At 36.0% G+C, this 12,836-nt stretch overlaps 1 protein-coding gene across 11 annotated transcripts in view; it reads right to left on the reverse strand.

Moving 5' to 3' along the window:
* The window catches only part of PUM1 (pumilio RNA binding family member 1), a 121,653-nt gene that overhangs the window by 18,121 nt on the left and 90,696 nt on the right, over positions 1-12,836 (reverse strand). For 9 of the 11 annotated variants that reach the window (XM_063103890.1, XM_063103889.1, XM_063103888.1 and 6 more), the window contains 3 exons: positions 11,858-12,094; positions 2,417-2,684; positions 1,037-1,166 (listed from right to left, as the gene is read on the reverse strand). In XM_063103890.1, coding sequence (XP_062959960.1) covers positions 1,037-1,166; positions 2,417-2,684; positions 11,858-12,094 — 635 coding nt within the window. The remainder of the gene's footprint in view (positions 1-1,036; positions 1,167-2,416; positions 2,685-11,857; positions 12,095-12,836) is intronic. The other 2 variants (XM_063103887.1, XM_063103886.1) reach the window with 1 other exon arrangement.

Here is a 12,836-nt window from a genome sequence, read left to right on the forward strand (position 1 = left end):
CATTCTGCCACATCATGCAGCATCAGCCTCCGAAGCTGGAGAGCTCTGTATTTTTATATGTGTGACAAAATGGCAGTAAAAAGACATCCTAAAATATAAAATTCTAAACATAAGACATTCTAAACACAAGAGCTGTTTAGATTGGTTTCTTAGTCCACAACTGGAGAATTTAGCGTAAAAGAACATAAGTGTTCATAAGAAAAATTGGGAAGGTAAAGGTTGTGAGTAAGCCTTTTTAAAATATTCATACAAATCAAACAAAATAAGATATTAGACGCTTACAAATCTGTCTTGTGGCAAGTAAGGGACAGAGTTACATATCTCCTCCCACCCCGATTCTTCATCTCAATGTTTTGAGCCACTCTGGATTCATAATTTGGGAATGCTAACACCAGGGAACGAGGTCTACCTACAATGGTAAGAAAAATATCCCTGCCTCTCTGAAATTTTAATTTATTAGCGGAAACAGACATTAATCCAAACAATTTCATTAATTCATCCCAAAAACAATGATAATAAAAATCGACATTATTCAAATTAACAGGTAAAATAAGGAACCAAGGCCAAAGGATTACCAAGAAGAAGCATTTAACAATCCTCATGACCCTAGCTTATGACGAACAATATTGGCACTGGTATTCAAAGACAATTCTCTACAATTTTTTGAATTTCATTTTTCATGATATTTTATTGTGATCCTGCTAAAATAACCTTACAAGGACTATTTCCTCCAAAAGTGACATTTTTAATATAACTATTACAACAATAAGAAATAGCATGCTGGGTCCTAAATGAGGACAATAGTTCTCAAAAGACATTTCCAAAATAGACTGGCATCATCTGGTTGAGTATTTAAACCATATAGAATAGACAGAGTGCTGCTAATAGTTGGAAAAACACTAAAAAGCTCTTCAGAAAGATCCCACACACTTCATTTTAAGGACTGGAATGGGATTGCTATTCTTTAAAAAGCTAGTGAAAATCAAAATGCTCTGGAGATTCTCTAAAGTCAAAGTAAAGAAGAACAAAGGCTTACTTCAAAGAACTTCTGAATAACATAATTTCCAAAAACATCCACCATTAGTTGGTAAGCAGCCTGGAGGATTTCATTGAAGACAAGCTGGCGCTCAGCTGGTGTGGCACGCTCTAGTTTCAGCTGAATGAATCTGAAGTACAAAGAAAAAGCACAGCATTTAAGGAAGACTTGGAAATAAATATGGGTAACTTGACTTATGAACTGTTTCAGTTCAGAAACCGTATGTATAAGTGTGCATATACAAATGCACACAATAAATTAAGTATTATTTGAATGCATCACTTGAGCTCACTTAAAGAAAGAATTTCTAAAAGGGGAATTATCCCCTAACATAACTGAGCTTTTAAAAATATATTAATGTTAGCATATTTCATTACAGTAGGGGACATGTAAAAAATTACATTTATGTGCAGAGTGGCAGGGAAGACAAAAAAGGAGGTGGGAAAAGAAAGGAGGGGGTGGAGGCAGGCCTAACACAGGGTAAACTCTACTTGTCTTTTTTGGACTAGTCCCACGTTAATGAACTCAAAGCATAGGGTCTTTACTATATTCTTTAATTTATATTCATACAAATCAGTATTCATTATCTTCTGAAGTAGTAGCTACTTAGTCTGCCTTTTTTAGTTCAGGTGACTATTGGGAAAATCATGTTGTCCCTGAATTGGGCCTACAAGATTCAACCATGAAATCCTTGCCCACTAGCAAGCTGGGAGAACTTAAGGAGGTAGGCTCTTTAGAAACTGTTTCACTGGACACAGTCAAAGAGAAAGAAATGCAAAAGGAGAGAAATGGGAAAGAAGGATGGGTGATGTCACAATAATTATGAATCATCCCTGGGACTAGGTTCCCTTTCTGTGAAGCCCACTGGAGCAGTCAAACAGGAAAGGGTAACCCAAGCCAGATTCTGTCTTCTATAATAGCCTCTTCTCTCACCTCTACACAGACTCTCACTGCTACAGAGAGGAACAGCAAAGAAAAGTGATAGAGTTGTCTTACTCCTAAGTGCTGAGATACAAAGTTGCATTCGAATAATGTCTCTTTGAGAGCAAAAGATTCTTTGTACATAAAGTAGCAAAGTGTGTGCATAACTTTGTGTTAAGTATTTCTGATTGTTATGAATTAGAAACACCAAGCTACTCTTTCAGAAAGGTAAAAAAAGATTTTAAAATGTGATCCAGACTAAAGGCTATTTTTAAACACTTGTTTATCTGGTGACCCTCATATCCACATCCCTTTGAAATAAATAATGGGAAGCATACTAAGAGGCATGCTTTGTTTAAATTATTATATGAACACTTATTTTAACATATACCTATCTGAGGAATGGAATTTAAGGCATTAAGATTTCAGTTACCTTAAGTGCCAAAGCCAAGTCCTCACCTGGACCCATGCTGGTCTTGGGAAAATTCCATTATATGTCCAGCAATCTCCCGCAGTTGTAAATTGGGATACCGGTTATTTCGGAAATCTTCCAGAAGCCTACTCCTGCCAGAAGGCATGACATCAGACATTCCATATCGCAAGCGAGAGGAAGAAAAAAGAGTGCTGCTAGGGCTGAAGAGGCTGGAAGCACTGCTTGCACTGCGGTACTTGGCTTCAGCGCCTGGAGCAGCAGAGATGTATCTTCCACTACCATTTGTGAGTCCTCCTGTAGATTACAGAATAGAAGAACTTAAGACCATTCTTAAGGAACTTCATTCAAGAGAAGAAAAATCATCCCACATATAAAGCCTGCATCATCTCTGATTTCTTCAATTCTGTTGGCTTTTGTGTTAAGACACAATTCTATTAATGTCAGGACTTTCATAAGGCCAACTCAACAACCTGGAAGGAAACTACTGCACAAAGATTGAGGGGGGGGATGCTTTTACCACTAATAGTAGACTGTTAGCAAGAATAGAGCAATGGTTAGCAAAGCCCTTAGCAAATAAAATGAGGAGAAATCGTGCCTACTGTGTAAACCCAGCACCTGATGACCAACAGTATGGAATCAGAAAATACAAAACGCACTGAAATCTCAGTGGGTTTTCCACTCTAAGCTCTACAGAGATTTCTTCCATTCTTAAATAACCATCACTCCCAACTGAAACATACCCTAAAAAATCAGGGTACCTAGATTAGTCTGTTTTATATAGGGGACCCTCAAAAATCTTTCTTTGAAAGAATCACTTTGTCTCAGAATAGAAGTTTGAAAATCACTAAGATATCCCAAGTCAAGGATTAGACATAAGGTGTAGAAAAAAGGAGATATACTTTGAAATAGAAGGTTTTTAAATTATTCATCACAAATGTGTAGCCCCAAACAATTTCTATTGGTACAGAGCCTGAAATGACTACAGAAGCAACAACCTTTATGACACTAATGCTGCTGGTTTGACTGATGAAAAGGGAATAATAATTGTGAATCCCACAGATAAAAGTGAGGACCAAAAGGCTTACACCAAAATGTAAAACAGCATTATAAATTATAACAAGTATATTTTTTCAATCTTTTTTTTTAAACAACGGTTGTTTGTCTGTTTTTTAACTTTAAATTGAACTATAAAAAGGATATGGAGCCTATTTGGAGTTGATTTTTCCTACTCTTTTTTTTTTTAAAAAAAAAAAAGCAAAGTAGGTAAGAAATACCACATAAACCACAAAGAGCTTACATGAATAACAAAATTCAGAATCCATGGGGAAAATTGCCCAATATGAACTGCTTGTTAACATCTTCATGACTTTTAATGAATGTCTGGTTTGTAGTTTAATGGTTGTTACAAAAAGAGACCTGGCTTGGGACTTCTCCACAGAAGTCCAGGGCCCAGTTTCAAAGGTCTGGGTCTCAATGAAAGTGATGAAACCAAAAGGAAATGGCTCAATGTTAAAATTTATAAAATATTTACTGTGTATTTGTCCTATACCTAGCTCTTTGCTAAAAGTTTTTAATATAACTCTCTAGGGAATTCTCACTGGCATTTTGGAAAAGGAGTTTTAAATTCCCACTTACGTAACAGGACATTAAGGCCCACAGAGATGAAATGCTCATCCAAAGACACAAAACCCAAAATTGTCATGACCAGAATTTAGAACAGGGCTCTTGACTACAGGTTTAGGGCCCTTGCAATTACATGAGCCTCATTGTCAGATTTAGTTACATTCAAGTTTTCTTGTTCTACAGGACATTGCTATTCTTGTCAAATTCCACAGTATTTCTTAACCTAAATGGAAAATATTTTTCTAAAGAAAGGAAGAAAGTAGATTTATATGAAATGAAAGCAGCCATATGACTACTCTTTATTCCATTTCAGAAACATTTTTTTTTCTTCCCTGTCTGAGATTAGGGAGAAATGTGCAAAGAGGTGGTAATAAGGTAGGCCAGTAGGGGCTGGGAGAGTGTGGCAATACCAACAAACATGCCTAAGAAGGAATTGCACAAACACATGAAGTTTTTAAAACAATTTAAAGGTATCTTAAGAACCTAGTCACTGACCAAGGTGGAAGGTATACTGGAAGGTAACTATGTCCTTGGTGACAATGTTGAATGATGGGACAAACCAATCCTGAATACTGCACTATCATATACTTCTGGTTATACAAGCCAACAAATGCACTCATTGTTTAAGCCATTACTGGTTGGATTTTCTGTTACTGTGGCCAAAAACATACTGACTAATCCATAACACAAAGGGCTAGAGTAAATAACAGTTAATATACCTACAATAAAGGTTTATACATTTGCCCTGAAGTTTTGATTTTTGGCTCTGATCTTTGTGGATGCCAGACAGGTATATACACAGGGAGGCAGGTGGGCGTGTATGCGCTCACACGCATGCACTCGCACGCATGCACGCACACACACAGATTTTATTACTGAGAAAGAAAGAAGTATGCAAAACCCTGAAATGGAAAAGAGAAGTTCCCAGATACTAAATGGCAGGCTGACAGTCCACAGACATATTTTTGATTGGGCCAAGTGATATTTCTTTAAACATAAACCAATGCTTAAATTTTTGCTTAAAATTGTAGTTCTGCGGTGGTTTTTGAAAAGATGCCTGGCAAATAGTAGACCATCAGTAAATATTTGTTGACTGAATCTCATTTAGATGGGGAATATGCCAAAATGTATTTTCCAGTTCACAATAGTCTGCACACCTACACGTACTTGCACACGAACAATTATAGCCCTAGAGTTGGGCCCTGGAGGTGCTTGAATATGCAATCCCTGTTTTAAAAGGAACATTTCTCATAAGACCTTCAAAGGAGTCTCTTAGTGATTTCATGGTATTCTACAGTATTGTGACAGTGGTGGATTTCATAGGGTTGTGTCCTATGACAACTACCCACTGAAATTAAGGATCTAAATGTTTTATCTATGTTAACATGTGCTTCAGTTTTTTCATTAAATGTTTTTCTGCCAGTGGCCATCTAGTATTCCATCTTATTGCTATGTGGAGTGTTCTTGTTTGTTTTTTGTACTCACAGATCTAAAAGATGCCTAATGGACAAAGCCCTGCCTTCCCAACTTTAAAGAAAAATTCCCTAGGTCCCCAACACCTGGCTTTGTCTTTAATACAGGTAGAGGCAACACTGCTCATCAACATGTTTTAAAAATAAGTTCTCCCCAATTCACTCCCTAATACCACAACAAGGTAGCCCTAAATTAAAATAAGCCAAAGACTGATGGTCTTTACTGCGTGATAATAATAACTGCAAAGAACATTAATTTCCAAATGGTTAGTTTTACGGATAACTCTCTTTAGGAGAACCAGGGTGAAATCACAAAATACTGCATTTCAATTCAGAATAGCGAAGTATCTAATGGCACATATGTGACAGGCAAACAACCAAAAATTAGTACAGGTTACTGACCAATAACTTAGAAACTCCTATTTCAGTTCAGAAAAGGACAGAAAAAGGCATTTTGCAGTTGAGTCTGCTTTTCCTAAAAGATTAAGGAAGATAGAACCTTGAATTTAAGGACAGAAAGAATAAATTTTGGGAAGACAGTAATTCTATCATGATAATAAAACTAAATGAGTACACTCTTTTGAACTTTTGAGCTCATTTTTACTGGATTTCAACCATGTAGGAATGAACAAGCACATACTCTCTTCCAGGACACATGAAAAGCCCAGGGATTGTCAACTATGCGCTTAATACAGGTTGAACATCCCCAATTCAAATATCCAAAGTCCAAAATGCTCCAAAATCTGAGACTTTCTGAGCAATGATATGGCCCTCAAAATAAGCGCTCGCTGGAGTACTTCGGATTTTGGATTAGGGTTGCTCAATTGGTATGTATTCTGCAAATATTTCAAAATTCCAAAAAATCTCAAATCTACTCTGGTCCTAAGCATTTGGGATAAGGGATACTAAACATGTAATAAATTGTATCTGCTACCTCTTGATGCCTTAGAGTTTTTAAATGGTATAACCTGGGTACTGTGCAGAAAACCCAAAAGCATGGAGAAGCATTCCAGTAGATGGGGAGGGGATGGGTATAGGATGAAGAGATCTATGAGGAGCAAGGACATGAAGCCATTAAGTAACAGACTTTTGAGACACATTCATATCCCTTATTTTTCTTTTTGAGATAGGAGGCAGAATTTACTAGAAATGGGTGCTTTAGCTATAGGTGAGGGCCTAATGGCTTCATCTAACCCACATATAAGCTACAAATGAGGGCTATAGATCTAGTGGTTAATAATAATGATAATATTATTAACTAACATTAATAATTACAAAAATAGTATGGTTAAATTGAGAAATATAACACATACATAAGCCAAGCAAAATAAATACTTGCAGTATCTGCCTTGCTCAGGATCACAAAAAAATATTATATGTATTACCAAGCATGCACATTCATGTGTGTGTATATATGTACAGGGTAAATGGAAGGAAGAGACTGTGAGAAAGAAGATTTCACTTTTTAAAAAGTTATAACTTTATGCCAACAATTTTGACAGCTTAGATGAAATGAAAAAATTCCTAGGAAGTCACCAATTACCAAAATTGACTCAAGAAAAATTACAAAATCTGAACCTGTAATACCTATAAGAGGTAAAGAAACTGAACTAGTGATTTTAAATCTTACCACACATAAATAAATGCCCAAGCCAAGATGGCTTCACTGGTGGATTTTACCAATGTTTAAAGTAGAAATGATGCCAATACTCCACAACTCTTCCTGAAAATACAGGGGAGTGGTATACTTCAAACTCATGCTATAAGGTCAATATCACCCAGATACCAAGTCACACAAAGAAATCACAAGAAAGGAAAATAACAGATACCCTTTGTGAATACAAATGCAGAAATTCTCAACAGAAATATTAACAAACCAAATCCAACATGACCATGTAGGATTTATCCCTGGAATGCAAGGTTGGATTAACATCTGAACATAAATGAATGCAACATACCATATTCACAGAATAAAAACCACATGATCATCAGTAAATGCAGAAAAATTATTTGACAAAAGCCAAAACCCACTCAGGGTAAAAACTCTAAAAAAAAACTTAGACTAGAAGGAAATTTCTTCAGCCTAATAAAGGGCATCCATTAAAAGCCAACTGTGATCATACTTAAAGGTAAAAGATGAACACTTTACCCCCAAGATCAGGAAAAAGGTGAGGATGTGTGCTCTCATCTATTCTATTTAACACAGTACTGGAGGTTCCACCCAGTGCAATCAAGCAAGAAAAAGAAATAAAAGGCATCCAGATTTGAAACTGTCTTTATTCTCAGGTGATATGATCCTTTATACAGAAAATCTTAAGGAACCCATGCAAAACCATTAGAACTAATAAACAACTACAGCAAAATCGCAGATCAATATACAAAAACCAATCGTAAAGCAAGCAAAAAAACAATCCAAAAATAAAACTAGAATGCAATTCCATTTGTAATAGCATCAAAAAACATATATACCTAGAAATAAATTTAACAAAAGAAGCATAAGACACACAAAATTACAAAACTTTACTTAGGAAAATAGTGCTGGAACAACTAGATAACCACATGAAAAAAGATGACTCCTTACCTCACACAACACACAAAATTAACTCAAAATGGATCACAGACTTAAGTGTAAAAGCAAAAACAATAAAATTTTTAGAACAAAACATAGGAGAATATCTTCAAGACCTTGAGTTCGGCAAAGACGTCTTAAGGACTGTACCAAAAGCATGATAAATTGGACCTCATTAAAGTAAAAAACTAGTGCATTTCAAAAGACACCATTTTAAAAATGAAAAATACAAAAGATCAGGAGAAAATATATGCAAAGCACATATCTGTACTTGTATCCACAATGTACAAAGAACTTCAATAACTCAGTAAGACAAACAACCCAAATTTTAAAATGGGAAAAAAATATGAGCAGACAGTCCAAAGATAAACAAATGGTTAATAAGCACACAGTAAGATGCTTTACATCATTAGTCATCAGGGAAATAAAAAATAAAACCACAATGAGATACCATTTCATGCCCAGTAGAAGACAGACAACAACAGATGTTGGTGAGGAAGTGTAGAGAAACTGGAAACCTTATATAACTGCTGGTAGGAATGTAAAATGGTGCACCAATTTGTAATGCTGTCTGGCAGTTTCTCAAATTTACTCCTACAGAAATGAAAACATGTCCACAAAAAGGCCCACACACAGATGTTCACAGCAGCATTATTTCTAACAGCCAAAAACTGATCAAATGTCCATCACCTGTGAGTGAAAGACAAAATGCATACCACACTGATAAAATGGAAGGCAACTCAATAATAAAAAGGAATAAACTACTGACACATGCTATATCATGAATGAGTCTCAAAAGCATACAAAGGGGAAAAAGCCGGACAGAAGAGACCAAATACTATATGTTTCCACTTACATAAAATGTACAGAAAATGCAAACTTAGAGACAGAAAGTAGATCAGTAATTGACTGGGGCTGGGGTAGGAATGGGGATTAACCGCAAATGGGCATGTGGGATCTTACTGAGGAGATGAAAAGTATTCTAAAATGGATTTATGATAATGATTGCACAACTCAAAGTTACTAAAATTTGTTAAATAGTACACTTGAAATGGGTGAATATCATTATATGTAAAACATAACTCAATAAAGTTGTCTTGTTTGTTTTTTAAGTCTGGATTTTAAACTATTACTAATGAAACATCATTGAAGATTAGGTAGGTGCTCAGTGATTGCTGAATGAATAATGAGAAAAATTATGTCACTGATATTTTTAGAATGTCCTAACACATCTGACTACTGGAAGGAATTGTAAAAACTATGCGATGGAGAAAAGATCCACATTGGTACAACAGAGATATGGGAAGGTACGTGCATTCAAACACTTACTAGCTGTGTTGTATTAAGAAATTCATTAAACTATGCTGAGCTTAAGTTTCCACATGTAGAAGAGTTAACAAAATGCTTAGTATGGTTGATTGTTATCCAACAACTGATGGCCGGTGGTAGCAGTAAAGTAGTAGTAATAACAGAAGACATATTAGGTGTGGCTCAATACATAATCGGTAAAGAAATATTAAGTTTCTTGCACCAAAATGACTTTAGGACCTTTGTATGGACATTGTTAGAAACCAATTACCAGACCTATATTTCCTTTAGGTTAAGATTAAGGCATAGATAGAAGAGCCCTTTTCTCAAGGAAACAGACTGAGCTGAAGAAAAGCTCTACCAATCACAACATAGTGTTCCTCAGGAATGGCAAATCCAATGCTGCTTCAACGAGGTAAATTTTTTAAAGGGGAAGATATGTTAAACATAAAACTAGGCAGGCAGCAAAAGTCATTAAAACAAAAAATGAACTCATACCAACAGTTATTTCTTACTTCACAGGGAAGACATGAATCAAAAAGTATTTCATTAAATTGCTAATACACTGAAAGAGGAAAGTCACCATGCACACATATAATATTCCCAGCTTCATTTTCACACACCAAGAGCCAGAGCATTTAGTTCAGGAACTGACAAAATACATTCCACAGAATAAATCTGGCCTGCCACCTATTTTTATAAATAAAGTTTTATTAGAAGATAGCTACATACTCATTCATTTACATTTTGTCTGTGGCTCCTTTCACACTCCCAACAGCAGAGCCTACAGAGACAATCTGGTCCACAAAACTAAAACATTTACTATCTGGCTCTTTACAAAAAAATTTTTGCATTGTTTGTTTATTTAGTACTTAATATGGGATAACATACTTCAAATGTTTAAACCAAGAAATATCAAGATAATATTTCTGGGTCTGATGATACACTGGTTCAAAATATATCCTGGTCATATCTTGTAATAGGATATACATTGAATGCATGCTCTGAAGTCAAAAGGGCGTAATTCTAAATTTGTTCAAATCTGAGATGACCTAGGCAAGATATTAAGTCCTGAGATGCAGTTTCTTCACATCTGTAACATTGTGGATAATACCTATAAATTCCAGAGTTATATGTATTGGACCCAAACTATTAACACTAGCAGGTAAATGTTAGGTCAGTGAATGTTAGTTAGTTCCTTCCTTCTATCCACATATCAAACTCGGACTTTCACTTTCACCCTCCTGATTCTGCATTAATCATCAGTCTTTAAAGCCAGACATTCTGTCACTAGGAAACACTGTTGTAATGCACCCCATTCCCTTATTCATGCCTTATGAACCTACCAGTCAGGAATGTCCCTGCAACTTTTCTATAAAAATGTCCATATATAACATGAGACAATGAGTTCTACAACAGTAGTTCTTACTATATAAAACTTCAGAATACACACACGAATATGTACTATATAAGCATAGTTTTCCCTTAAAACTCTCTCAAACTCAGAGACATCACTCTTAATTCTAGAATAACTCACTATACTACCCACTTCAGACTTCTCTTGACTTTTATAAATCAATTCCCAGTCTTTGTCTTTCTAAATTGAAAGCATCCTATTCGTTTTTAGTCAGTCTTCACTTCTGAGTCCATTCATGGACTTAGTGTCCTGGTTTGCATGATAAATTTTATAATCACTACTTCTAGGTCTCAACTTTCCCCATTTAGGAAATAAATCAATATTCCAAAATACAAACTTGATAAATAACTGGGGGAGCAGAATGTGCACCATGTTTCCCATCTCCTGAAAAGACTTAGAGATTTGCCACCAAAAATGCAAATATAATTTTTTCTTCATTCTTACAGATGCTCTTTGGGATCCTCTTTTTCCTCTTTATTTTCTAGACTCTAGATGGTAATATTCTTAAAATCCCATACATAAATCAACGTAAATATATCACAGGGAAATATACATTTACTCATTAGCATATTGTGTAGTTTAAGAGTATATTTACAAATATTTAAGAATTTGGTAAAAATTTTTAAATAAAACGTTTTATGTGAAAAAGCAAGATGTTAAACACATACACAAAGGAGGGGGATACCTGAAAAGAAATGATGCAAAATATTAATTGTGGTGGTATTTCAAGTGATGTTACTAGGTGAATAAATTCTTTTTCTCTGTGTGTGTTTTCCAGGCTCACTGAAATGAGCCAGTATTGTGTTTATAATGAAAGACTCTCAGAAATAACCAAAGAACAAAACGTTCACACTAAAGCTGAAGTGAATATATGGGGGATGTATCCAAACTCTGAAAAATCCAAAACTGCTAAACTATTTATACATATAGCCTAAATAACATGAGGTATTTAAGGAAAGCAAAGAACACCTAGGACACTTCTGGGATAAAGGGGTTGTCCTTTGCTTGTGCAAAGTACTTGTAATGTCATCAGTGGCAAGAGATTGCTAGAGTTCAAGGTGGTGTTAATGATTCTTACCCAAGTTTAAGCTTGAAGAGGATCCATGTGAAGAGAGGGAAGGAGGTGGTGTCTGTGAATGTCCTGGTCCCTGACTAGGGAGAGGCATGCCCACGGGTCCAGGAGAGGAGGAAAAGCTAAGGCCGTTATAAAAACTGTGTCCAATGGGGGTCAAGCTGCTCGATGTCCTCTTATAAAGGTCACTGCTGCCAGTCAGGGAGTCACGGCGGGAGCCACTGCCAGTGTTGGAGTTTGCAACTAAAATGGAATTAAAACAATGCAGATAAGAGCAGGCCTGTTCTTCGAAGAACAAGCCCAGTGACCTGTTCCTAACGCTTTGATCCAGACTCCTTACCACCGCAAATCTGTCAGCAGAGACAGCCTAACTGTTAATGTAGCAGTTCTAGGGGCAGATAAAGTAATAAAGAGGACATGGCTCAGGTTAACATGAAACTTCTGTTCAAACCATCATACATATGCCAAATTTACTTTCCTTTAGTGTCATATATTATGGGATGGGAAGGGTTAAAAAGCTCTGACGGCCACATGAGCTACGGAAAAGGTGAAAGAAAATGGACTTGAAAGAATGCCTTTCATCAACCCAAAGGTTCTAGTAGAAAAATGGAATATAGACAAAGATTCGTAAATGGGGTACTGCCCCACTACACAAGTCTTATATATGAAAGCCTGTTTTCTCAGTGGGTTCAATGGAGAGTTACAACTACCCCCCAAATCCAATTAACATACTTTCTTTCAACTATGCCCTTCTGTTTTGGGATCACATTGTTTTAAAACCTCTGAAATTATCCCATTGTTCACCTTACTACATTCCTGCTTTTTTTCCTCTATCAAAACATTAAAAATGTCTTGGTCTAATATCCATCCTCCCAATTTCCACAATGTCTACCTTAATTCTGCTCAAAAGACTGGAGAAAACTCTCAACTCTTTAAGGCCTGCAGGCCGACTACTCAGCTCCATCTGACTATGGAGTGCTCAGCC

Source organism: Cynocephalus volans, chromosome 8, assembly GCF_027409185.1.
Source record: "Cynocephalus volans isolate mCynVol1 chromosome 8, mCynVol1.pri, whole genome shotgun sequence".
Classification (NCBI taxonomy): Eukaryota; Metazoa; Chordata; class Mammalia; order Dermoptera; family Cynocephalidae; genus Cynocephalus; species Cynocephalus volans.